The 27,363-nt window shown below is 55.0% G+C and overlaps 1 protein-coding gene across 1 annotated transcript in view; it reads right to left on the bottom strand.

Moving 5' to 3' along the window:
• Positions 1–13,345: 13,345 nt before the first annotated feature.
• PRIMA1 (proline rich membrane anchor 1) overlaps positions 13,346–27,363 on the bottom strand; it is a 59,351-nt gene continuing 45,333 nt past the window's right edge. The window contains exons 3-4 of the mRNA XM_060097922.1: positions 27,072–27,201; positions 13,346–13,448 (exon numbers count right to left, since the gene is read on the bottom strand). Of these exons, the coding sequence (XP_059953905.1) occupies positions 13,346–13,448; positions 27,072–27,201 (233 nt within the window). The remainder of the gene's footprint in view (positions 13,449–27,071; positions 27,202–27,363) is intronic.

Here is a 27,363-nt window from a genome sequence, read left to right as displayed (position 1 = left end):
TGGTTGGAACTCAATGGAATAGAACCAAACTATGTTTTTATGAGAGTCAAACCCTCTGGGAGAGGAAGTGTTATCAGTAAGAGGCTGGCCATTTCCTTCCACTGACAGCAGTGAGCCTCTTCTGAAGGGGGTTCAAGAGAAACCACAAGAGCCACCGTTTACTGAGTATCTACTAGGTGTTAAGCACTTCACAAACATTATCTTTACTCCTCTTAGCCCTCTCTTCCCCGTTAGTATTCCCACTTTGCAGGTGAGGCAACTGAGGCCCAGAAGTTAAATGACTCATCCAAGGTCAAGCTGGCAGTAGTAGCATTAGGACCAGGAGGCCATCTGACTTCATCAGAGCTTCACTCAGTAACTGTTCATTTCTCTCTCCCTTTTTTGGATTCTGGCCTCTTTTGGCTAAAATGTGCCAAGAGCATGGGATAAAGCAATCTGAGGGCTCTTTTGGAGGAAGCTCAGTCTTGTTGGTTTCTCTGTTTATTAATCATCTATAATAAATTTCCATCGAGCCACTGTCACTTCATCTGACAAAGGCATTTTCTCCTTTACTTTGGGAATTCATTTATTTGCCAAAAAATTACAGCTCACAAATTAAATCACATTTAGTTTCCCACTGAATATAATAGTTTTGTGGCAAAGAATAAAATTTTCTGAATTCATCAGATTGGGATGATGAACTCTATAAGATTAGGGGTCTGAGTTCACTTAGCCCTGTTGAGACTTGCCCCTCATTCAAATAATCATAGCTACCCTCTGCGTGGGCTTACTGCATGTCAGGCACTTTAGATACAGTAATCTCATTCAGCCTTCTCAACAGTGATGTGAGGCAGGTACTTCTGTTATTAACCCCATATTACAGATGAGGAAACTGAGGCACGGAGAGACAATATATCTGCAGGAGTCACTCAGTAAGACGCAGAGCAAACTTTGAATCCAGATATGTCTGCCTCCAAAGCCTTGGCTCTTTCTACTGCACAATTCTGGCAGGTCAATGATAGGTAGAGTCCTTTGCTACTCACCTGACCGCAAGGTAACCTAGACTCACATAGACCAGAAGTCAGCAGCCGGCAGCCTGCTGGTGAAACTTGGCCGACAGCATATTTTGTTTGATGAGCTTGAATTTTCCATTTCCCCTTTCAGTTTGAATACTTCCGCTAGATCATGCAGTCTCCAGTTTTGTACCGTTTCCCACTACTGACCTCTGCCTCCCAAGCAGGAAGACCCCACAGCCTCTCGGCAGAAATCCTGTTGCCTCCGAGTTGGTGCTTCACTCATTCACCTGCTCCACCCTGCAGGCTTGTGAGTTTGCCACCCAGTTTAGACCGACCGTCTCATTTTACGGGCCTAAGAGGGGGTGGGATTGACCCAGTGTCACCCAGCGAGTCAGTGGCCAAGCAGGACTTGGGGCCGTGCTCTCGGCCCCACAGTGGCCCACCTCTCCCTGGCATCACTGCCCCCCACCCCACCATCTGCATGGCCATGGGTCCCTTCCACAGCCTGACCCATCAGTTCGACCTCATTTCTAGTCAGGGCTGATCCCTCCAAGGTGAGCCCTGGCAGCAGCTCTTCCCTGCAGGGTGCACGGGACATTGGCGGAAGGCACGGATCTGGTCCAACAAAGAACTGGCTTTTTAATCATGCAGTCCAGACAGGCCCCCGCCCGCAGGCCGGTAGAGAGGGGAGCCTCCCGGGGCTGCCTGGCAGACGCCCTGATTTCCGCTCCTTCAAGTGGCCACTTGGAAAAGAAAGGAACAAGCAAGTAATCAGGCGTGAAGGACAGAAACACTCCAGGTGAGGACAATCACGCTGCCCAGGTGGGGTGCTGGGGGATGGTGGTGCACGGTGTGCCCAGAGCCTTCAGCTAGAGAGCCCAATGCTGGGCTCAGGGCTGGGGGGGCAGCTGGAGGGGAACACAGACAGGCTCTGCAGCCAGGTCAGTTGCGGACGTTCCCGCCGACCCGCTCTATGACCACCGGCAAGTACTTCATCTCGCTAAGGCTCAGTTTCATCAGCTGCAAAATGGAGATGCTAATTCCTCTCTGTTGACGTTTTTTGTGAAGAGTAAATGAAATGATGTCAGTCAGGTACTTAGCACAGAGAGGGAGTCGTAAACAGGAATAAGAGTGGGACTGTAAGGAACCCTCGCTACTCCTGGGAATTCCAGGCTCTGGGCTAAGCAGCCGGCATTCACGCAGCCATGTCTTCTTCCAACTGTAATGCCATGTGACAGCTGGTGTTTTGCTGAGATGAAATCACAGCTTGCAATGGGACCTTGGCTCCCATCCTTTGGAATGCGGCATTCCTACGCTGCTGGGCTGCATGTGGTGATTCAAGGCTCCCCCGCGTTTCTCTGTTTGAATGAGCAACTGGGAAATCCTCCTGCATATGGTGTGTTCTCTCAACACTGGGACTTCACGTGGTGCGAACACATCCCTGTGTTTGTAATGGGGATGATATTTTGAAAATAATAAATGGATATGTCTTTTGTTCTTCTCCAGGAAATCGCGTTCCCCAGCCTAGCTCCATGGATGGCGTGGGTGGGAGGGGGTTCAGACGCAGGGAAAGTTCTGGTCACACAGGATGAGGGAATGGAGAGCCCGCCTCTTCTGGACCCTAGTGGACTGTTGGCCAAAGAAAAAGGGAGACAAATGTAGGGCGGGGCGGAGAGGCCAGGTGGGCATGTCGGCAGCTTCCCTGCTGGGGGTGAGAACATTGTAGAAATGCCCTGATGGGAATGTCCCAGGGAGCCCCACCACGTGGTGGTGCACAAGCCTCCAGCAGAAGAGCCGGCAGCCCTGGGCAGCCTCGGGGCTGCAAATAGAATCCGGCACCCAGCTCCGGCAGCTCTCTCCCGGCTTGCGGGAGCATGCAGGTTCCAGAGTCCCCGTGGCTGGAGCTGAGAGGGCAGGAAGATGGGCAGGGCCTATGGTCAGGAGAAAGAGCCTGCCACAACGTGGACATTTGCAGCTGGAGGCGCCGTCACCCTCGGAGACTGGAAGGGCCCAGGCACAGTTCTGCAGTCACCTGTCCCGGAAGCAGCCCAGGCCGGCCATGAGACCTGCCAGGACCCCGAAGGTACCACGTGGTCTGCACCTGCCTCTGCCTGTGCCCGAGACCACGGATACCCCCTCAGGGGCACACCTGGGAGCCTCCTGGAGGGGAGCCGGACCGAGGAGATGGCTCACAGTTTGAGCATCTGTCCCAAGAGACAGAGTCATCCAAAAGAAACTGGTTAAACCAGAAGAGGCCCCAACACCATCAATGTGCAAATTCGGGTTTTTCTACCGCCGCAACCCCCTACACCCAGTGAGGTGGGGACTCTGAACGGTTTTGGGAAATAAAGTGCCGTGTCCTCTTCTGGACGCTGTGTGTACGGTATTAAATTTGTAACCCGCAATGAATTAATCAATTAATCCTACATACATTTCTGGTGTCAGTCACACTGGGGGTCTAGAGACTTGGCAATGACGAAGACCCCAAAGCAGAGTAGGCCCCTGTCCTCACGCATCTTATATGCACGTGGGAGGAGAAAGACAGGAAATGCATACACTTCTCAACGAGCGTCCTTAGCTGGCGAGAAGTGCTCTATTGAAAATAAACTGCTAAGGTGAGATTACAGAAGGACTGGGGCCGGTTGAAGAAAGCCACGGGGATAACCAGGGAAAGCGTGGCTGAAAGGACCAAAATGAGAAGGTGCTGGCACACGGGAGGAGCTCAGGAAGGCCAGGGTGACGGAAGGGAAGAGGTGGCGGGGAGCGGGTGTGCAGGAGAAGCAGGGCCAGGTCGGGACGGGCTTCGTGAGCCAGTGCACGGAGCGTGGCGTTGAAGTATGAAAAAAGTCATGGGCAGGTTTTTAACTCACGTATGGTCTGACTTGGGTTTTGTAAGGATCCCCCTGGCTTTTGTGGGAACGATCCTGGGGGCGGCAGGGGTGGAAGCAGAGTGCCCAGGCGGGGGTTGTCACCGTAGTCCAGGCAGGAAGTGATGGTGGCTTGGATGGGGGTGGTCGGGGCCGAGTTACGCAGATGGATTTAAGTGTTTTAGAGACCGAGTGGGTAGGACTTGCCAGATCACCCCTGAGAACATGTCCCTTTTAAGAGGCAAAGAGGAGTAAAGGCTGACTGTCAGGGTTTGGGCTGAGGAACAGTGGTGGTGAAGAGGCCAGGTGTGGAGGTGGGGACGATGGGGTGACGAGAGGTCGTAAGGAGAGAGCCAGGAGTCCTTCTGGGCTCTGATGAGATGCCCGTGTACAGCAAGTGTGCACTTGGATGCACTCAGGTCTGGGGATGATTGGGAAGTGGGGACCGGAGGTACAAACGTGGGAGTCATGCATGTTTGATGGGGTGTGAAGCCCAGGACTGGATGAGCTCTCTGGGAGGTTGTGGCAGACAGAGGAGGGGGATTGCATGGAGAGGCCAGGCAGCGGGGAGGCCAGCCAGCCGTGGCGCCCAGCCGCCTTCTTTTCTCATCACCCACGACGACTAAAATGGTGCTGTTTGTCGTCACCGGGCGGTGAACACAAATGTGGGCCTGAAATCTCAGTATGTATTCCTATGATCCAGACATGTTTATTACCCTTTTTTTTTAAGTTTGACTAAGAATGAAATCGAAAATTAAGTTCTCACAGAGAACAGACTTACCGCTGAGACTACGTCCCATTTGAAAGGTTGAGGCCAAACCTCCAGGCAAAAGTCAGTGGCATGAAGCCAGCCCCCCTGGAATTCCACAGAACAAGGGCTCCTTCCACCAGACCCTCCTCAGCCCGACTCTCTGAGGACAGGTTCAGAGCGGCCTCACTGGCGATCGTCTGTGTGCTTAGCTGTGTCGTCACGATCCTCTGGACCCCTCTGTCTTCCTGGGCAGGGATTGGACTTCCTTGGGCTGCACTCACATCAGGGGTGCAGTGCCCCCTACTCAGACATCCCGCCCACCATCAGAGCGCCTCTTTCTTTGGAGGGGGGCCTTGCCTGACTCCCTTTTCATAATTTGCATCATCCCCATGTATCAGCAAGTCTGGAAAGGAAGACATTTTGTTTTTTTAATTACGGGGTGTAGGGTGGGGACATGAGGAACAACAAACAGAAGCTCCTGATTTCTTCTAGTTCTAACGGTGGAGACAGCATGTTACCTCTTTGCTCTGGGAGGAATTCCTGAAGGCCCCTCTTAGCTGGGAGTCAGTAGACACTCATTTCCTTTGGGAAAGGTTGGCTTGTGTCTGTCTTTGTAAAAAAAAAAAAAAAAAAAAAGGAAGATGCTTTCCCTCAGGAAGCTCCTGCGAGAAGAGAGTTAAGCCTGAACCCTGTCCCTTCTGGGCTTCACTGTTAGAGCTTCTCTATTGGCCCCAGATGGCTCTGGCTGTGGTTAGCCGACAGGAAAGGACCCCCATCCCCCTGAGGAAACTTAGTGGAAGAAACAGAGATGTGGCATGAGGGCAGGAGCACAGGGCTGAGGTCAAAGGTCAAGGGCTTCTGTTGCGGGAATGACTCTGAATGACCGACCTTGCAGCCAAGGTAGTGGTGACGATGCCCACCAGGGGCCAGGAAGGATGAGAGCCCAGTGCAACCTTGTGGGGGCAGGATTCTGCTTCCTGTCCCTGAGAAGCCATCCCAGGAAGACCCTCTTGAGGCCACACGGCCAACCACAGAGAGCCATCAAATGCGAGGCCAAAGGTGCCTCAGGCACCCACACCCAACGGCAGCTGGGCCTGGCGGGAAGCAGGCTGTTTGCATCAGCCAATGGGCAGCCCTGCAGGCCCCTCTGGTTTCAGGGAGCCCCTACTACCCCTGGGGGGCCTGGCATGGGCTCCCCACCTTTGGTGGAGGGGCCCCCCGAGTCTGTGGCTCACATGGCTGGGGCGGGGCCTTCTCGAAGACTGAGAAAGGAGGGGCCGCCTGGGTCTCAGGCCCATCTCTGGTTCCTTCCTTGGGGCTGGGGACATCCTCAGGGCCCAGGTGCCAGTACAGACTGAGAGGGCATTTTCCCCTCACCCACCTGCACAGAGCCCCACTAAAGTCGTCCCATACATGAATGTCTCACAGGACTTGGAGAATCTTCTGTGGAGACCCAGGAAGCAGGGACTGGGTGTCATGTGATGGCCGGCTTGTTGGGGACCAGGGGCAACCCTGAAGGGTCTGAAGTCTGGAGCCAGATGTAAGCCCCCAAGGGATGGGTAGAGAGGACTGGAGAGCTTCAGGCTCCTGCAGGCTTGGAATGAGGACCCAACTGCTGTGACCTCAATCCGGTGATGCTGGGACCCTTCCAGTCCCTTCCATGTGCACATCCTGGAGAAGTAGCTGGCCAGGGATTATTACTCTTATTTTACAGGTGAGAAAACTGAGGCTCTGAGAGGGGAGAGGACTCGCCAGAATCACATAGTAATTGATTCATGTTAGTACTAAATGAAGTAAGTCCGAAAGAGAAAGACAAATACCATATGATATCACTTATATGTGGAATCTAAAACATGCCACAAATGAACCTATCTGTGAAACAGAAACAGAATCACGGACATAGAGAACAGACTCGTGGTTGCCAAGGGGGAGAGTGTTGGGGGAGGGATGGAGTGGGAGTTTGGGGTTAGCAGATGGAGGCTTTTATATCTAGAATGGATAAAAAACAAGGTCCTACTGTATAGCACAGAGAACTATGTTCAATATCCTATGATAAACCCTAATGGAAAAGAATATTTTTAAAAAAGGATGTATATATATGTAGAACTGAATCACTTTGCTGTACAGCAGAAATTAACACAATGTTGTGAGCCAACTATACTTTGATGAAAAAAAAAAAAGAAATCACAAAAATTGATGGATGTTAGATCCATGAATCCCTGACTCCAGCTTCCAGGGGCTGGGGAGGCTGAGTGTCCTGTTTGCTTTTCATGAGCTGGGAAGATCATCAGGTGTAAATCTATCTGGAATGGACCATTTGAAATCTGAGGGCCTGTCTGGGTTGGAAGGGCCTAGAACTTATAGCCACACAGAACTGGGTCTGAATTTCAGCTCTGCCATTTACTGCTTTTTTGACCCTTGGTGAGCCACTGAACCCCTCTGAACCTCTCTGAGCCTCAGTTTACTCTTCCGTGAAATAGGGATGATCTACATCCTCCTAGGCTTGCAGGAAGCCTCAAAAGAGACGACGTATGTGAAGTGCTGGGAAGTCGACCCTGGGTGTCCCTGCATCTCCACACTGGTGTCACTGTCTGTTTGCATCGCCACCACCCAACTGCTCCTGGGGGTGGGGCCCTATCCTGTTTCTCTGGATCCCCAGGACACGGCATGGTCAACACCTAGGCTAGGAGTGGACGCAGGCTCTCCAGGGCTTGACAGGTTCACACAAGAGAGGAGAAAGCTTCTGGAAGTGTCCACGGGAGAGGGCAGACGTGACAGCTGTGCACGCAGGGCTGCCTGTGCCGTCCAGAGAAGGCAGAAGTCACTGGGCTCCGTGCACCTGTGGGCTTTTGGTCCACGTGGTCAGGGCAGAGGCAGCTTCTCAGGGGATCTGCACAGCACATCCGATGTGGCCACGCAGCCAAGCCAAGGGGTGGGGGAGGGGAGCCTGACACCTGCAGACGGGGAGGTGTGTACTTGGAGTGGCGCTGGGGGCAGCGGTGTGGGATGGCCCGGGGAAGGGCGGCCAGGCCAGAGACCGTGGCCAGGGCGTGGTCCCTAGACGTCAGCGGGGTAGGTTTGAGGAAGGTCCTGTGGGCAGACCGAGGCTGGATGGAATGAGGCAGTGTTTGGGGAGAGTGGGGAGTGGGACCAGCGCTGGGGGTGGGGACAGCGGAGGTGGGGCTGGACAGCCGATTGGAGGCCCGGGGCGGGACCCGCCGGATTTGAGGGCGGGGACGAGCTGGGACCTCAAGCATCGGGGAAGCTGAACCCCAGTGTCCAGTGTGCTGCCTGCCACGTATCAGATGCGCTGTAAGTATTTGGGGAATGACGGAATGAATGAGCCAATGACTGACAGCTGAAGTCAGGAGCCTGAGGATGTACATTCGGGAGAGCCGCTCCCCAGCAGAGGATGGGGAGGGGGCGTGGCCCGAGGGGTCGGATGTGCTGGATAAGGGCAGTCACAGCGGCGCCCGGAGTCTGGGCTGGTGGCACTGTTTGTGCCAGGGATGGAAACAGGAGACAGGGCATTAAAACTACTATGTCAAGGAAGTTTTCAGGCGCTTTCCTGACAGCTACTTTGGGAAGAGGGAGGAGGGAGCTTACTGGCTCCCTCCTGGGCGGGGGTGGGTTGCAGGGGAGGGTGGAGGAAGGAAGTGGAGGTCCAGTGGGGCCGGTCACTAGGCAGGTGGGGTGGGTGGGCATGGCCGAAGAAGAGGCCGCAGCGAGGCCGTCACCGGGAATCACGTGCCACTGCTCCCGCCACCTCACAGGACCGTCTCCCGAGATGTCACACACGGTGAGTCTCAGCGCGGAGTCTGAGGGAAGCAAGGAGGAAGAGCCGCCCCCCACTGGCCAGGAGCAGTCATTCCAGCACAGCTCCGTGCGGCCACCGCGGTCACCTGTGGATCCCACCGTATCCCACACCTGGGTGGCGGCAGCAGGACCCCGAGCACGAGGGGTGAAGCTCACGGGTGGGCACGGGGCTGGCAGGCGGCCGGAGCACCCGCTGTTGTTTGCCGTGTTGGTCTCCGTCCGGAGCTGGAAGCCTGGCCAAAAGCCCCAGAAAGGCGGGGTGGAGACAGGAAGTGGCCGGGGGACTCTGCCGCTCTGGGCTGACGGCCCCCCAGCACCTGTCCTCTCCTAGGCTGGTGCTGCTTCCTGCCCGCGGGGCACCTGCAGGGGTCAGCAGAGCCTCACACCCAGGCCTGGTGCTCCCCGCCTCACGCCCTGCTGGCCTCGGGGTTTGCTGCTGTGAGTCTGGCCAGGCTGGGGTGCTCGGGAGCAAGTACGAGGTCGGAGGTGCCCCACCAAATCTTCACCAGCCCCCAGGAGGGGACCCGGGTAGGTGGCCAGTGGGCGGAGGACCTCTCCCTGTGGCCTGGGTGGTAGCCTTTATTAATGACAGCAGTGATAGTGGCAGCAATGGTGGCCACCACCCACCGTGCGCCTACTGTCTGCCAGGACACGTGTCAAGTTTCGGCAAATGACAGCTCGTGGAATCCCAGGTGGAGGTCGGGGGGTGTGCCACCGAGATGACAGCCTCCTGGCTCTCAGCAGGGACTTCCACCGCTCCCCTCCGCTGCCCTGACCCCAGATGCCTGAGACACAGGCCCTTTCCTCCAGAGCCGCTGCACTGAGCCAACATCCCTCTGGGCTGTCAGCTTGGAGAAATTCCAGGCCCCCAACTCCGGGCACACAGGGGCCTCCCAATTGCCTCCATGGAGCTGACTCTGAAGCCGTGGGGAACCCAGGTAGAGGTGATGGGGTCCAGCAGCAGCCCAACTGTGGGGAGATAGTCTGGGTTGGGGGCCCCCTCAGTCGTGTCCAGTGGCTGCATGCTGAAGACACCCAAGTCTGGGTGCAAACCCCAGTCCCACCCTTCTCCTGTGTCTGTGTCTGTCTTTTCTTGACTGTCACTCCGTCTCCAAACTGTTTCCTCACTCCTCGGATAAAAACGATGATGCTGCAGGGGCAACTGTTTTCTTTCTCCATCCCGCCTGGCCCATCAGACGGGAGCCTCTTCCCTCCAAAAGCACAGGGAAAGAGGGCTGCTCCTGCTGGGGCTGGGGTCCCTCTGCTTGGGGGCACAGGGTAGGCCACACCACAGTGATCTGAGCAGCTGCAGACTGACCCTGGGGGCCGAGCTCTAGACCTGGGGGTAGATATAGTTGGAGGCCCTTCACTGGCCACAGAAGTAACCCATCTCCCCTCCAGCGTGGCCCGCTGATTCTTGCCCCCCATGATTCCCAGGAGCACTTGTCAAATTAGAGTGACTGGCTCATCCAGTCCGCCAGGCACTTTTCCGGTTTCAGCTCTGAATGTTCCATATTTTAGGAAAACCCCCCAGTCCCAGGTGAACTAGGATGATTGGCCACCCTCCTCTCAATTGAGTCAAGGATCAAGATGGCCGGGTTGGGGATGAGGGAAAAGCTTGATACCTTGGAATCCCTACAAATGCCAACCTCGGGGCATTACGATAAAACCACATAGAAAGCAGGCAAGCAAAGTACCATGGCCAGCCAGGTATTCAAGGTACCTGGGTCTATAGCAGGGCCTCAAGGAAGGACCACACCACCACACTCAGTCCGCTCTCTCCTTCCCCAGTCCGCCACAAATGACCACTGACAGCCATCTTTGTAAGTATATTTTTATTGAAAATAAAAAGGCATGGTGCTTTCTTCCTCGTAAGTAGCATGGAGCCCACCCAGCGCTGCCGGTCCTGCTTCCTGTGCAACATCTCAGCAGAGTCGACATCAGTGGCTTGTTGGTGGGCAAGACGGCACCGATGCGTGTATTTGTCCATTGAGACAGAACTCTTGGGAATAAGAGCCATCTTCCCAGGTACTCTCGGCACACGGTTAGGAAGGCAGGTCTCGGGGTATTTACATTCATGCATTAGATATCTCACGCTACCTGGGCTGTTTACATCATACTTTGTACAGATTCAGAGAGTACAGTAATTATATATAGATATAGATATAGATATCTCTTTAAATATATATATAACTATATATAATATATATGTCTATATTTTTACAGCTATTGGTCTTTCTTCCAAAACTTGCTTTAGAAGCTTCTAAGGAACACCTGAAAACTCTGGGAGATCTATATGCCACTCTAAAGTTGGGCTCAACTAGGAGACGGTTGAAAAATATCTATTTGAGAAAATGCAGAGAAGGAATGTGCATTTCGTTCTCGAAAGTTCAGACTAGTCTGAGGATTGGTCCGTGTTTAGGGCCTGCAGATACAATCCTTAAATTAAAGTTCTAAGCTCAAACACCAGGCTGGGGTAGTTTTAGGGTTGCTTCTGTTGCTTAAGCTGAAAATCCAGTGGGGCCCTCCCCCTGCACCCGTGAGAGCTGTCTTCCAAATGGCCGGTTCTGGGTTTGTTCTCAAGTTAATTCTCTTTTAAAAACTGGGCCCTTCTCTTAGTTTTCACTAACGGGTGAGAGGAGATTTGACAAACCCAATTTGGGGGAATGTATGCACAAACGTTAGCTTTTCATGGAGCCCTGGCTGTGTGTCTCCAGGGAAGGGGATACTGGCCCCAGAGTGATGGATGGATGGTCCACTGGGGTTACTCGTGGGGAGCCTCGCCGGGGCTGGAGGATTAGGTTAATTGCAAAATCCGGGCCTCCTAAGTTTAAGCTCAGGTTGGGGAAGGTGGACCAGTAGGTTTGTGCGAAAGCCAGGCTGTGACCTGCCCCCCTCGGGGTCCCCCCGAGACTGGCTGTCCAGCACTCCACGATCCCTTAGCCCGGATCCTTCCCTCTGGCTGAAAGTGTTCTCCTATCACTTCTGAACCCAGGATGGCGTGTGCTTAGGGCTGGAGTCCTGCCTGGGTCTCTGTTCAGGGATCAGGGGGTACTCAGCAGGAGCCTGCAGGCAGTGGGGGAAGTGCGCTGGGGTGGGGTGTGCCCCGCTGAGGACCCACAGCCTCTGGCCTGCTTGTCACCCAGATCTGCATCCTTGGGAACTGGAGGGCATGAACCATGAGTACCGTCAAGTGCTCACCAGGGATGAAGGCCACAGGTGGCCCTGTGCTAAGGTGAACAGGGAGGGCAAAATCCAATCAACACCCACACTCAGGCCTCAACGCACGGGGAAAATGGAAAAGCAGGAAAAATCCTTTCTGGGAGAGTCTGCCCTGGACCTGTCCTCAGCCTGTACCCGCTGACCTGGGAGCAGGACCCGGGTCAGGGTTACAGTGCACTCACCTTTTCCCCTGCGCTCAGCCCACAGACAACTCCGTGGGCACCAGGGCTCCTGGACAATGGATGTTTCAAGGTTCAGCCCAAATGGGGACTGGTTTTCAGTCTATCAGTCTCCCCTGGATGGGAAAGTCTCACCTGTGGCCCAAACACCCCCCAGAGAACGACATTGATAGCTTAGGAGGCGGTCAGGGTCCCCAGGCTAAGTCCCTACATAGCCAGCCAGGGGAGCCGCTGGCTGGGTCGGGTCCCTTCTCAGCAGGTGTGTGGGCAGTGAGGGAACCGCGGGGCGTGTTCTCCCAGCGCACGGGCTGTGCAGAAACACAAGGCTGCTGTCCCCAAGGGCCTAGCAATGTGCCCACGGGGCAGGTGGCCGCCTGCCAAAGAGGCTGGCAGATGGGGGTCACCGGGCCAGTAGATGGGGGTCACCAGGCCTGGAGGGTCCCTCTCCTCACATCTCCTTTTCTTCCCTTCATCTACCAACCACTCCGGAGGGTTCAGCACTTTTAGAACATAAGAGACATTCAAAGCAAGCCACAGGAAGAACACTGCCTCCTTCTGGGTGACGGGAGGCCTGGGGACTCTCAGGGAAGGGTCTGGGTACCAGGCCTCAGGGGAGCATCAGGGGCCCCAGCGCCAGGCAGGGTGGGCCCAGCCCAGAGGGCCGGCGGTGGGTTTGGCACAGGTGGTGGCCTCTGCCGGGGGCAAGGCAGGGCCTGGCTCACGTGGAAGCGTTGGTTCCTCTGAGGGTCAGGTGGGGGAATGAATCTGAGGACAGGCGTAGTGGCCCCTTGTTCTTCCCGGGCCCCGGGCCTGAGGTTCAGTGAGTCGTTTTTCCCTGGACGGCCAGACTCCACCCCGGGGTGTGAATGGGCCCCTCTGCTGGGTCCGGAGGGGACTCAGCAGGCTGCGCTCACGGCCCTCCGTGGCAGGGGGTCAGCAGACAGGGGCCCCAGGCGTCGGTGGGGACGGGAGGGAGAAGGCAGGCCCTGAAGACTGAGACAGCTGCAGACGGGGCAGCGGACAGATGTGTGGGAAGCACCTTTGAACGGGGACGTCTCACGGATGAGCCCATGGCTTCTGTTGGGAACAGCTTGGTCAAGGAAGAAGCAGGCGGGCTTCCTGGGGAGGAGGAGAGGTTTCCTTTTGGCTAAAGGGGGATGCCTCCCCGCCCCAGCAGACAGACTCCCTGCCTGCTCAGAGCGTGTGCTTTAGACAGCAGCCCGGAGACAGTCAACGGATCAAACGCAAGACAAGGAAGAGACGGGGCCGCGGGTGGTGGCGCTGCCCCGGGTGCTGCACGCAGGTGAGCCTGGCTCAGCATGGCGTCCGCTGCCCCTGCCCATGGACTGACCAGGGGCGAGGCTGGGCAGAGTATGGTTTCTCCTTCGGGAGGCTCGAGGCCTGCAAGGCAATGAAGTCCCGACAAGCCCAGTGTCAGCTCGTGTCCACCTGCTTTCCTGTGTCCACTAGTGCCGCCGAGGTGCCCCTCTGGCCAGCGGCCCAGGGCCTGCAGACTCACACCACGGCGCTGTTCACGTCCACCCCTTTGTTGCTGTGCGAGGCGGTCATGGGATACTCAGCAACACCGGTGCCGTTCTCCTCTTTTCTCAGGGGTTTCCTGGGGGCCGGTGCAGCAGCGGGAAGGCAAGGGAGGGGGAGGCAGGGGCATCCATTAGTTATCGATGCCTGGCGGGGGGTATCTCACCCTCCTAGTTTTCCCGCCAGGCTCTGTTCCAGGTCAGCATCCTTGGGGTGCTAGTCTTCCTGGGACTCAATCAGAAGCGGGATGTGGTCTTAAACTAGGGTGACAATATAATGTCATGGAAACGTAGCTGACAGTGAAAGAGGGGAGCCGTGAATAATGAAGCAGGGACAACAGGCATGATTTGGAACTGTTCTGGACAAACCAGAACGTGTGCTCAGCCTAGTATGATATCTGGTCAGGCTTTGGTTGGTCTCTTTGATTATGAGCCAACAGACATGACGATGAATATTTGGGGTGCAGACGCTTAAAAGAGGAGAGGTGCTAGTGGTTGGACTTTATAATCTTATCTCTGTGTGATCAAAGGCAGGTGGAAAATGTGATGAAGTGGATGGTGGTGATGGCGATGACAGTGGTAATAGTAACGGTGGTGGAGGTAGTGGTGGTCGGGATGATGGTGGAGGTCCTGGTGGAGTTGATGGTGGTGAAAATGGTGATGGTCATGGTGCTGGTGGTGATGGTGATGACAGTGGTAATATTAATGGTGGTGGAGGTAGTGGTGGTGGGGATGATGGTGGAGGTCCTGGTGGAGTTGATGGTGGTGATGAGAGAGTTGGTCATGGTGCTGGTGGTGATGGCAATGACAGTGGTAATATTAATGGTGGTGGAGGTAGTGGTGGTGGGGATGACGGTGGAGGTCCTGGTGGAGTTGATGGTGGTGATGAGAGCGTTGGTCATGGTGCTGGTGGTGATGGCGATGACAGTGGTAATAGTAACGGTGGTGGAGGTAGTGGTGGTGGGGATGATGGTGGAGGTCCTGGTGGAGTTGATGGTGGTGATGAGAGCGTTGGTCATGGTGCTGGTGGTGATGGCGATGACAGTGGTAATAGTAACGATGGTGGAGGTAGTGGTGGTGGGGATGATGGTGGAGGTCCTGGTGGAGTTGATGGTGGTGATGAGAGCGTTGGTCATGGTGCTGGTGGTGATGGCGATGACAGTGGTAATAGTAACGGTGGTGGAGGTAGTGGTGGTGGGGATGATGGTGGAGGTCCTGGTGGAGTTGATGGTGGTGAAGATGGTGATGGTCATGGTGCTGGTGCTGATGGCCATGACAGTGGTAATAGTAATGGTGGTGCAGTTGAAGGCAGTGGTAATAATGATGCCGGTAGAGATGGTTAACGGTGGTGGTGGTGATGGTGAATGTCCAGACTAAACTAGTGCACCCCAGTGGTTCTCAAACAGTTCACATCGAGCCATTTGAAACTCACTCCAGAGGCCCTTTAACCCCAGGAGCCATTCCTCTTACAAGCGCAGGGCATCGGGAAGGCTGAGAGGGAGGCTTTGAGAAGGCTCGTGCCCGCTCGCTGAGACTCTGAATTCACAGCACTGCTTTCTGGCCTGGCTCACATCCCACCTCCTCTCTTGCATGGTTCAGGAGGGCTTCGGCCCCCAGCCCCAGGCCTGAGTGGCCACAGCCTCCCAACAGGCCCATGCCATACATGCTGTGTAGCCCGACCGCACGTCACAATCCCGTTGTCTCTTGGGTGGATCTGAGGCCCAGCAGGCAGCAGCTCAGACACCTCCTGTATCCCCAGTAACGCTGGGGCTGCGCCTGAACTGGCTTTCAGTGTGTGCTGTCTAAGTCGAACGCTTGCGGTCATGGTTGAAAGCCTAGGGACTGATTGCATCTGCCTTCTCAAATGTCCTCAGAGCCTCCCCAAACCCATCAGGAGAAGGCCTGGTAGGTGGAGACAGTTGGAGGCCTATGGGATAAGGGCCTTGGTGATTAGTTTAGGGGAGGGAGGGTCTGTGAGCAGCTTATCAGTAGTTTCATGGGGTGAGACTACCAGGCCTGTTCAGAGGCAACATGGTTATCAGCCACACATTTTCTTGTCCCCTCTCACAACGGTCCCCTGAAGAAGACAGGCCTGAAGTTATGCGATTCATTTCATGGGGAAGCTGAGGCTTAGGGAGAGCTGTGACTTGCCCAAGGACCTCCCAGCTAGTTTGTGGTGGGACCTGGAGCACCACCCACTACTACCATGTCCTGGTCCAGACATCTTTCTGCTAAATCAGCATCCTGCTGCTACTGATGAAAAAGCAGGCATCCCCCCTGCCCACCCCTGCAAAAGGGCTCTGTGGTCCAATCACCTTAGGAAGGCCCTCCTCCATCCTCCTCTTGGAGATTCCCCAAAGTTCTCGAGTCCTCCCAGAAGCCTGTCTCATCATTTTGCTTTAACCCAGCACATGCTATGTTCTAGGGTCTGAACACCCGACTTACGTAGATGCTCACAGACACTTTCTGGAATTCAGAAAGGGCTCAGACAAGTTGCCTTGTTTGTGATGGGCTCCTGGAAATGACGGTCTCTGAGTTGACCTCTCCCCCTGCGCCTTTCTTCCCCTGTCTCCTTTACTTTTCCTCCTGTCCCACCCACCCCCTTCCAGGGGCCTCAAGCAGCGCTGACCTTGCTGGGTGGGCTTGATTTCTGACTCAGGGAGTTTTACCCAGCCTGGAAAATTGGGTGTGGGGATGCATATTCTTACAGTGAGATCCTTGGTTGCCCCTAACATGAGGCCACCAATGGACTTAAGTGAGATTCCTAAATTTATCATTAACATAGAAGGATTTCATCAGAATCAGGGTTCCAGAAAATAGAGGCAAAAATCTCTGGGCCCAAAGATTTTTCTGTTTTTCTCCCTAATAAATATTCACTCTTGGGCTAGGTCTGAAAAATCAGCTGCAATGTGTCCAGGGCGGGGGAGATGAGGCTTAAGGGCCTTCAAGGGTGGATAATGAGGGACTTCCCTGGTGGTCCAGTGGTTAAGACTCTGCGCTTCCACTGCAGGGGGCACAGGTTTGATCCCTGGACAGGGAATTAAGATCCCATATGCTTCATGGCACAGACAAAAAAAAAAAAAGAAAAAAAAAGGGGGTGGGTAATGAAGAGATGAAGGGGGTCTGGAACTCACAGGGAAATGGACAAAGCCTGGAGGGCACACAGTTCCTGCCGTTTTTTAGGGAGTAGGTAGGAAATGAGCAGGATTCCTTCTGTCAGGAGGAGAGGAGAGATTTCTAACGCAGGCTGCTGGCTGGGAGACCCCTTTGCATTCCCGGGGCCTTGGGGGGAACGGTGGCTCAGAGGGCGTGGCTGGAGGGACACTGGGGGCAGGGCCAGGAGAGAGCTCCAGGGCCTTCTCAGTGACTCAGCCAGCTTCCCAGACAGGAAAGGGGGTCTCGGCAGGGGCTCCACCCAGCAAAGGCGGCAACATTTGGCTGGCGCAGCACTGCCTCAGGAGCAGTCCAAGAGCCCGGGTGCGTTGAGGGCAGAAGTGGCTGCCCCAAGGGCTTTTCTGAGAAGTGAACTTGGTCTGCTCCCCTCCCCCACTGGAGCTGAGCCCCCATCCACCCTGCTCCCTGGGTTGCTGCCCCAGCCCAGTCCTGAAGCCCTTCCGGGGTTCACTGGAGCCCGGTGGAAGCTGGAGTTTTACCTATGGCAGGACAAGGCTCTGCCTTGAACCCCATCTCTGTCCTCTCTCTAAGCACGGCTCTTCAGGGTGACGCTACAGAAGTGCTGGGAGGAAGAATCAGGCTCAGTAAACCCAGCTCCACCACTTTCTAGCTCTGTGACCTTGGGCAAGCCACTTAACCTCTCTAGGCCTCAGTTTCCTGGTCTATAAAATGGGCACAATAACGGTGTCCATTTCATAGGCCCGTTGGGAGGATTAAATACGTTAATGCACGTCAAGCCCCTAGATGAGCATCTGGCATACAGTAAGTGCTCCATAAGTGCGTGTTAGCTCTCAGTACTGCGGTTGGAAAGGGGTCAGTGGGGAGCAGCCAGTGGTCTCCAGTCTGCACAGACTTCCCACCTAGTGTGCACCCTGCGGGGCTCCTGAAGTGCTAGGGAGGCTTGTGCGGACCCAGCCGGGCCCCTCCGTGAGCCAGCCGGGGAGGTCCCGCTAAACCAAAGAAAAGCCTTTCCACCCGGTCTGTGTGGGAAGAGATGGGCGCAAACGGCTGCCTACATGGCCTGGTTCCTAAAACCAAGAGAAAGGGAAGTGAGCGCTTCCTTGGCCCTGTGCCCGACTCCCAGCTGTCGGAGGGTGAGGTCTCCCACCTTGAGAGCCCACGCCCACCCCACCCCGGCCTGGCACACAGGGGGCCCCCTGTTCTCTGCTTGGAGGGCGGCACCGATGCCTCACTGTCTGCAGGGCACTGGCGGAGCCCTCTCAGTCAACGCTGGCAAGGCTGCCACAGGCCCCACCCGCAGCCCCTGCTCTGTGGGGTAACTGGAAGCGAAGAGCAGCTCTGAGGGCTTGAGAGGGAGGCTGCCGGCTGGTTTCTTGTCTCACGCACCCCACGGAGGGTCATTCTCAGCAAAGTGAGGTTAAAGGTCTCAGACCCCCTCTTCCAAAGGCATTCATCCTCCCCACAGCCCACTCCCGACACACACACACACCCCTATGCACACACGCACACACACATACCACACTACACGTACATCACACACACACACACACATGCACACACATACATATATACTCATACATGCCCCCACACCCATACATACACATACCACACACACATACATGCACACGTATATCACACACACACATGCTCACACACACACACACACCACACTACCCACATCACGTACACACACCCATATACACACAATACACAAACCCACACATACATGCACACATATACACTCATACGTGCCCCCACACCCGTACATACACATACTACACACACGTACACATACATGCACATGTATATCACACACACATGCTGACACGCACACACCCATATGCACACACAATACACAAACCCCCACATACGTGCACACATATACACTCATACATGCCCACACACACCCATACATACACACACTACACACATACACATACATGCACACCACACACATACATGCTCATACACACACATACCACACTATACACACATCACACACACACACCCATACACACACACACTACACAAACCCACACATACATGCACACATATACACTCATACATGCCCCCCCACTCATACATATACACACTACACACACATACACACATACATGCACACATATATCACACACACATGCTCACACACACACACACACACACACACACACAGGGTTCTACCATGAGACATCTCTGTAGACTGCAGATTTCTCCAAACCTCGTCAAGAAGCCAAAGAAAAGCCTTTCTGGGCCACAGAGGGCGTCCCTGACCGTGAGAAGCAGCAGCCCCATTTCCCACCCCGCATCCTCTGCCACCACCAGGGGAAGGCGAGCCAGGCATGTGGCTGAGGAACCTCGCACTCCAGTTGCGCCCCCTGTGCTCACCGTCCCCCCACAAACCACCAGGGCTTCCTTGTTCGGCCACATCTGCTGAGCAAGTCGAAGGATGGCACCGGGGAGGCTCTGGGGCTCATGTCCTCCTCGGGACCTGGCTGGCAGGACAAGGCATCTGGATCTGATTCTGAGTGCAGTGGGAGCCATCAGAGGACTCCTTGTATTGGGGATTCCTGTCTATCCCCTCACCCTGCCCCATAACCTTGACCCAGCATGTCTGGAGAGACAAGCTCAGGGAGGTTGGAGCTTCTTGGTGACAAAAGAAGGCCTAAGCAGCAGGGACCCGTCTGAGTCTCCCATCTGCTGGTGCACCCCGCAGGGCTCCTGAACCGAGGATCCCAGGCAGACAGAGCAGCTGGTCCCTACAGCCCGCCTCCTACCACCAGGATGGGATTTCATCACCCACCACAGCATGTGGACCCCTTGGGGCGGGGGAGAAGCACAAATAAACCCAAGTAAGTATCTCAGCCCAAGGCAGGTCAGGACACCCTGCGCCCCAGCACCTTCTGGGCCCAGTCTCTTCTTGGAGGGAGAAGTGTGGTGATGGTAAAAATAATGAGAGATACTGTGGCATCTGGGACTCAAAAGAAATCTGTGTGTTGGTCCCACCACTAGGACAGCCGTAGAGCATGGCACCGTGGCTCAGGGGAAGGTGTGCTGGCCCAGGAGTTAGAAGGTTGAGTCTTGGTCCTGCCGCAAAGCACTGGAATCAGCTCTCTGAATCCAGCCCAGGTCCCAAAGGAAGTCAGACGGTTTCTGAGCACAGCCATGCATCTGTGCTCAACACCGATGCCAAAAGGGTCCCTCCTCGGAGCACACTACTTTTCACTTAATTCACGGTACAGCCAGACATGATAGTCTCAAATTCCAGCCAGAGAGGTTGGATTTGGGGGCCTGGGGGGAGTGGCACTGCTATAGAAGTGGCAGATGGGAAAGGCTGGGTCTCAAGCACCCAATCACTGCATTAGGCCCCCACCTGTCCCAAGAGGTGTTGGTGCAAAAGATAACCCCAGTCTCAAGACCCCAGGGATGCAAGATGCATTCGAGGTGAATTTCTTGCTCCTGGAAGTTCATGGCAAGTTGAGGCTGGATGAAGAGGTTCCACTCCTGTTCTGAATCCCGGACCCAGCCCACCTTGCCTTCCTCTGGCCCCTGCTGTGACCCTGACTAGGCAGCTCAGCAGAGGCCGGGGAAGAGAGGGCTGGGCTGCTGGGTGTGTCCTCTGGGGCGGAAGGGGAGGCAGCAGGTGGCAGGGCGCATAGAGGCAGAGTCCCAGCCTGAGGGGGTGTCATGTGCGGGTGGCAGGGAGGCCAGGCCTCTCCGGGCATGAGAGGGGGCTGCTGAGTCAGTGTGCGTGCACTGGAGCCTGGGTACCGGGAAGGGGCTTGGCGGGAGGGGGCAGAGATGGCAGACGGTCAGGAAGCTGACGAAGGGGTGAGGCCAGGCATGAAAACCGTGCACACGTTATTCACTCTAATAGCAGATTCTACTTCACTCACCCAGAGGGAGAGGAACAAAACGACTACGTTTACTGAAATTCTACATAGAGTTCGTCATTTCTAAAGGCAGACCCTGGCAAGTCTGTACAAACAAGCCTCCATTCGCACCACAGGAAGTCATGGAAGAGTTACCACGTGCCAGGCGTGTGCCAGGCGCTGTGGAGGAGAGAGAGGAGATGAGTGAGACCGGATGACCACTCCCCCGTCTAACGTGCCTGTTGTGTGCGTGTGCGTGCGTGTGCACAGTCACTCACGCACTCGTGGATGAGCACATGCACATGCAAACACCAACTTTAACCGACCTAGAGCAGAAAGCAGAAATGCAAATCCAGGGAGAGCTACAACGCTAGCGCTTGGCGGGGAAGAAAGCTCTACCGCAGCCCAGGGCGCCAGGTCCGAGGAGGTGTGTTTGAGCTGGGTCTTGAGTGAGCAGTAAGGACTCAGCTGGAAGCCAGGAGGGCAGCTCCCTGCGTCCTCAAAGAATGTGAGAGGAGGGCTGGACAACTCTGTGACCTGAGCCACGTCTCGTCCCCATCCAGGTCTCAGCTTCCTCCTACGACCATGGAGGTTTATTCTGGCTCAGACATCACAGGAATCTCCTTTGCCCTCCTCCATGGCATTCCAGCTGCCCGGGAACCAGGTCTTCTTGAGTTGCCACACACTCAGTAGGAGCTAACCCTCTCCTGGGCCATCCCAAAGCTCCAAAAAGCATGTCCATCCTAAAAAGAAAACTAACTTCACTAAACTGACTTGCTATCGAGTCTGTGATTCAGGAAAGATCTTGGACAAATTCCACGATGGAGTCAAGCTAAAGAAATAAAGAACTGGAGTGGGAGAAGGAGAGGAAGAGAGCTGAGTGCAGCAAGTTCCCAGAGGGGAGCTTGCAAGGCTGTTGGAGAACACAACGGCCGTGCGTCAAGCCGGAGAGCTACCATCCACCTGGAGAGGAGGAAGGATTCTCCAAGGCAAACATGGAACAGACAGATGGACCACCTGATGTATTTGACCATATTGGGAAGAGGCACTGCTCACTCCAGGGAAGGAAACAAATCATAGTACACCCAGCTGGGATCAATATTTACATTATCACTTACTAAGGGAGACGCTGGCTAGTCACTGAGCCTCTCACAGGAGACACCTATAGGAAGTGGATGGGAAGCGGGGAAGCGCTTTGTACGTCTGTGGGTAGTGTTAGGGTCCTGAACCTTGTATCTGCTAAAGTGAAAAGTCAGTTGATAATGTTTCCAATGGAAAGAAAATGTAAGGAGAGTATCCACACCACTTAGAATATGCAGGGAAATACCAGAAGGAACAAGTAACACTCAAAGGTGGTTGCCTCTTATGAATGAGATGTGGGGAGAAAGAGGGACAATCAGGGGGCTGCTGGTTTTCTTAATAGGCTGTGACTCATTTGACATTTTTAACTACGCACATGTGTTGCTTTAATAAAAATAAAAATTAAATTAAAAAGTGATAATGAACGTTCAAAGCCCTAACCATACTTTCTAACCATAAAGCCGCCTCAAGAGGCACGCACGGTACTCCTGACCCTTGGGGTAGGGGAAGCACCTCTCCCACCCCTTTCTCTTCCTCTCCCTCATTACCCCGAGGCTCTCTTTTTTCCTCTTCATAGCACTCAGTCTTTTAAAGCACTTCATTTATTAATTTGCCAGTGTGTGTATGTTCGATCTGCTTCCCCCAGAAGGAGGGGGCGGGCAGGGACCCAGTCTTGTTTACCGCTCCATCCCTGACATCTAGTCTAGGTCCCAGCACACAGTAGGTGCTCGATAAATATGTGTGGACCAGCACTGGTTCACTGAGCAGCCTATGCCAGTCAGTGGGTTCTGAGGCCCATCAAGGAGACTTGGGTGTTCAAAAGTGCCTGTTCTCCTGGAAGCAACTCTACCACGAAAAGCTGATGGGCACGGGAGCCCAGCAATGATGCGGGTGCCCAGGCACTCTCAGGCACATGTGTGCACACTGCAGCGTACTCCCAGGGAGCAGCATGCTTGCTTATTATCTGCAATTAGCAGCCTGCAGGATCGGCCAAACTGTTCTGCAGCCTTTTATTGGTCTTTCAGCCAATACCCTGTAAATTAGAAGGAAATGGCTGTCAAGTGGCTTCATGGCAAATCGGTGGCAGAGGGTGAAAGACCCGTTCCATGCACCACCAAAAGAAGCAGGGTGTTCTTCCTGTGCCTTGGGCGTGGGGGTAGCTCAAGGGAGGGGCCAGGGAGGGGCCTGGGAGGGGTGAGGCCATCTCTGCAACACAGGCCTCTGCATGAAGGGTGTGGCCGGCACAGAAGCTGCAAACCCACCTAGGAGAACGACCTCACTCTTGAGGGCCCACAGGCCTGTGGGGTGCCACCTGGCCCTCCTACCCAGGCACTGGGCACCCCGCACCTTGGAGCTTGATCTCCATGCCTCTCGCTGACTCCGCCTTGTCTGAGGTCCTTGTCCCGCCCTGGACCAAGAGGTTCTTCTATCCTCCCTGCTCATAGAGGCTTGGTCTTCCCTCCAGGCAGCCCTCTCCCATTGTAATTCCTGGTCCTTCGGGGGTCAGTCTGATTAACACCCACTTCTCCCCCCAGGGATGTGTGCAGTGAAGGCAGGGGCTGTGCCTGAAGCACCCACCACCAAAGCGCCCAGGCCAAGCACAGACCTGGCACCTGGCCCAGTATTCACACGTCTGGGCGGTGGAAGGACCTAGCGGCAGCGGTCCGCCTGCCATCCCAGGACAGAGAAACAAAGGCTCAGGGAACTGGACAGAGACTTGAGGGATCCTCACTTTGAAGATGAGGGCAGTGATACCCACTGAGCTGGGCTGGGGCTGAGAACAGAACGCGGGGGTCTTGACTCCCAGTTCTGGGTTCTTTTAACAGCTCCAGGCTGTCCTGTTGTCTGATGACAGGTACATGCCAGGCCTGGGGTGGGGAAGAGGCCTGGATGGAGCACGAGGTCCAGAACGCCCAAGGGCTCTGGGGCCTGACCACCTGTGGTCACAGCAAGCTCAGAGCAAGGAGCCACTGAAATGCAGGCTGCGTGGGCTCCCCATGGCTGGGAACCCTCCAGAATTTGGGTTATTGACAGGGGACTTGGGGGCCACTGCACGTGTCAGTCCCACTGACTAACACGTGGGATGCCCATCTCCTTCCAAAAAACTTCTCAAGCCCCCAGGTCTAGGTGAGGCGCCCCTTCCTCTGGGATCCCCCAACCTGGATGCCCTGTGAGCACCTTACCTCCCAGCACAGAGCTGGGACCTTGGGAACATTTGTTGAGTCACAGGATGAAGTTTGAACCAGAGTCTGTGTGTGGAAAGTGCTAAGAAGACCCCACCTCCCATCAAGGTCAATGCCCAGTGAGGGCACCGTGGGGGTGCTCCTTCTGCATCTGCCCCCCGCCCATCTCCTCTCATCCCTGCGGCCACACCCCACATGCCAAGTCGAGCTGGCATCTCCAGAATCATCTCCTTCCCGTCCCAGCTGATCCTAGAACCATCCTCCCAGCAATCTGGCTCCAAAAGGCTGTGTTGTGGCCATTCACAAAGATCTCTTGGAAATCCTCCCCTAGGACTCCAGGCTGTGAGAGTGTTTTTTTTAAGAAAGCAGGGTCTATCACTGAATTTTCCTTTTAATGGTTTTATAGCGACATGCAATGCTTTTGTTCCCTGAGAGAAAAGGCATGTTTCAGATGAATTATTAACCAAAAAGAATTGACTGTGAGCAAGAAATCTTCCATTTACTCGGGAGAAAAGTGCACACAGACAGCTGCCTGCGCCAGGCTATCTCTTACAGGGTCAACTGGGGGAGCCGGGAGGGGGCATTTACTCTCCTACACCGGGCGTAACTTCTGCTGCCCCTCCCCCAACCCACGAGAGGTTGATCCACCTTCCCCAGGTCAAGCTTCCTTCCAGGAGGCTTCTGGGAGAACTGGCCTCTAGTTCTGCCCCCGCTGACCGTGAGTAGCAGGCCCTCCTGTCACTGATTATCTGTCCTCCTGTGCCAGGGATGCCCTCTCTGGACTGTGAGGGTCTGGACGGCAGAGGGCTGGGTCTTCACCCAGAGGAGGTTGCTGATCTGGGCGCTGGGGCAGAAAAGGGACTGTGCTCCATTTACTACGTGGGCCCGGGAGGCTGACACCTATGCAGTACCTCCTGGGCTCCTCTGTTTCTTGGGTTTGGCCAATGGGAGGCACCTCCAGGAGACCTGGGAGCCTGGAGAAAGAAAGGGTGGGGAGTTTTCTCCCCCGACCTGCTGTTTTGGGGCTGCATCTCCCGCAGTTCCAACCACAGGTCCTGCTGATTAGCCCTTCTTTCGAGTCTCCGGGCTCTCTAGGTTCCCCTTGTATTATTTCCGTTGTCCTAGGAGTGCTAAGAGTTCCCACCGCCTTTAGTCCTGAAATGCTTCACGAATTCCACCGCTCGGTGCACCTGCCCACACCCCCTGGAGGAAGCCCCGCCCACACACACCCCCGGAGGAGGCCCCGCCCACCCTCCGGGAAGGAGTCCCAGCCACACCACGGAAGGGCTCCACTGAGCCGTCTGGGGTGAGTTCTCTGTCTTTCCAGGCGGCTGACAGACCCGGGAACCAAGAGCCCAGAGCCGGCGGAAGGAGACGGGAGGCCCCTCCGGTTGCTCCGAGGGGCGGTGAGGGCGGGGCCTCCACACACCTTCTGTGAGGGCCGCCGCTCCGCCGAAACAAGGCCACCGCTGGCCGAATCGCCACAGTGCGGAGCCGTGAACGTCAGCTTCTTCTGATAGGCTCGCCCTGCCCTCCTGCCCTTGGAGCAGGTAGCCCATTTCTTCAGGAGAGTTTGGGGCAGAGAGAGAGAGGCAGAAGCGACGCTGTATCTTTTGGAAGAGCCTGAGCTTATTAAAAAGATGGTGCAGCCTGTCTCGGGGGGGAAGGAGGGTCCTTGAGGGGACTACTGCCCCGTTCTCTGGCAGTGCCCCGGGTGGATCTTGCACACTGTTCCCGCAGAACCTTCAGTAGCTCCGTGTGTCTACTGAATCACGGGCCCACAGCTCCGCCTGGTGGGACAGACGCCTCCCCCGTCGGGCTCAGGGCTGCCTCCAGCCTCATCTGCCCCGTCACAGGGGCTTGCTGGTGCCTGGTGCTTTTGCTCACACAGGTGCCTTTGCCTGGAGTGCCTCCCCTGCTCGCTTCTTAAAATCGTCCTCCCGCTGCAGCAGGCTCTCAGCTCAAATGCTGTTTCATCCCCATCAGAGTTCACATGACTTCTGCCTTTCCTGCCCGGTCACCGGGACATCCCAGGCTGTTGGCCTGAAGCAGCCCTTCACCCTGTGTGCCTGACCATATGCGTGTTTTAAGACTTTTGACTTGATATTTTACTCTTTCTGCTTTTGAATTATTAAAGTGAAATCACACAGAACAACCGACTAAAAGGGTAAAGTTAAATAACTTTGGTCTTATGATTGCTCAGAATAGATCCTCTAACTTTGGGCCTTAGGGAATTTTTTAAAAACTTTCTTAAAAACATACTAACAATCCCTATGGCCCGCTGGCGTTTTGCAACACTATTGTTTGTCTTTTGATTTTATCTTCCCCTAGCATCCCCCAAGGCCAGGGAGGCCATTTTTTTGGAGGAGGCTAAGAACTGGAAATCAAAGGACATAGCCAGAGCTACTGTGTTGTAAGTGCAGAGAGTGTCACACCGTGGCCTACTCGGCCGTACTTAGGGCCCTGGACACACCTCAAACCTCAGGCCCCAACAATAACCATACTGAGCTGCACACCCCAACTCAAGTGAGATGGTAGTTAACAGAAATGACGGCGAGTTATTGAAAGATAATTTGCTGTTTGGATCATTCATGATCCCGCTGGAACACTCCTATTCATCCTTCAAAACCCAGCTGAGGTGGCACATTCACGGAAAACCTTCTCTGAGGCATCGCTACCTCTCCTCCCAAGAGAACCTCGCTCCCTCCTCTGGCAGCCTTCTTCCTCTGACTTTGACTATGGAAACAGTGAAAGTTGGTGCAGTGCTTGGTGAGCACGTACTGTACGCCAGGCACTGCAGAGTATACATACTACGCAGGCCATTCACAGAAGGCATCTCACCGTTCCCCAGGGTGAGACCGTTATTCTTTACCCCCATTTTACCAATAGGGAAACTGAGGGCCAAAGAGCTGATTTCCTCCTGGTCACACAGCTTGAACTGGAGTCTGAATTTAGATCGGACTCCGAAACCCAGTTCTCACTCCAAACCAGCATGGCACCCACTCCAGCCGCTCCATCACCCACCCTGCAAGGATTATTTTCATACTCCCAGGCCTGGAGAGAGCTCTTGACAGTAGGGCCTGCGACTTACGGATAGGGGAGCTTTATACTGCATCGAGCCTGACATATAACTGGCGCTCATCAAATGCTCGCTGAACCCCCTAAAATGACAGGGGCATAATATCTGAGATCAACTTGAAATACTTCAGCAAAGAAAAAGATACAAAGAAAAGGAAAGAGAGTAAATAGTAGCCAAATCTTGATAACTGTTGAATCGGGGTGAAGGTAGCTGGGCGTTCATTGTACATTCTTTCTGCTTCTTAAACGCTTAACAATTTTTATTATTAAAAAAAAAACAAAAACAGATGGGGGTGGGCAGAGGACCCCTGAGCCCAGCTGGGGTCCCCTCTGGGCTCAGAGCTGGGTGGGCACTCACCTCTTTATGGCTTTGTAGCAAATGATGACAAGCACAGTGAGAAACACCAGGGAGGCACAACATACCGCGATGATGATCACCAGCCCTGACCACCAGCTTTCCTCAGTGGGACACGAGGTAGCGTTGGGAGCTGAAAGAGACGGGAGCAGCCTGAGCGTCCCCTGGGTGAGTGGGTCCCAGCCGGCGTCGGAGGTGGACCGTTGCGGGTGACACCAAGGCTGGTCTCACCGCCATCCATCACGCAGATGAAGGCTCTCCAACCTGTCCTGCTGTCCCCACCCCCGCCCAGCGG

Source organism: Mesoplodon densirostris, chromosome 4 (genome assembly GCF_025265405.1).
Source record: "Mesoplodon densirostris isolate mMesDen1 chromosome 4, mMesDen1 primary haplotype, whole genome shotgun sequence".
Classification (NCBI taxonomy): domain Eukaryota; kingdom Metazoa; phylum Chordata; class Mammalia; order Artiodactyla; family Ziphiidae; genus Mesoplodon; species Mesoplodon densirostris.
The sequence above is the reverse complement of the archived record's forward strand: the minus strand, read 5'-3'. Positions and strand labels throughout refer to the sequence as shown.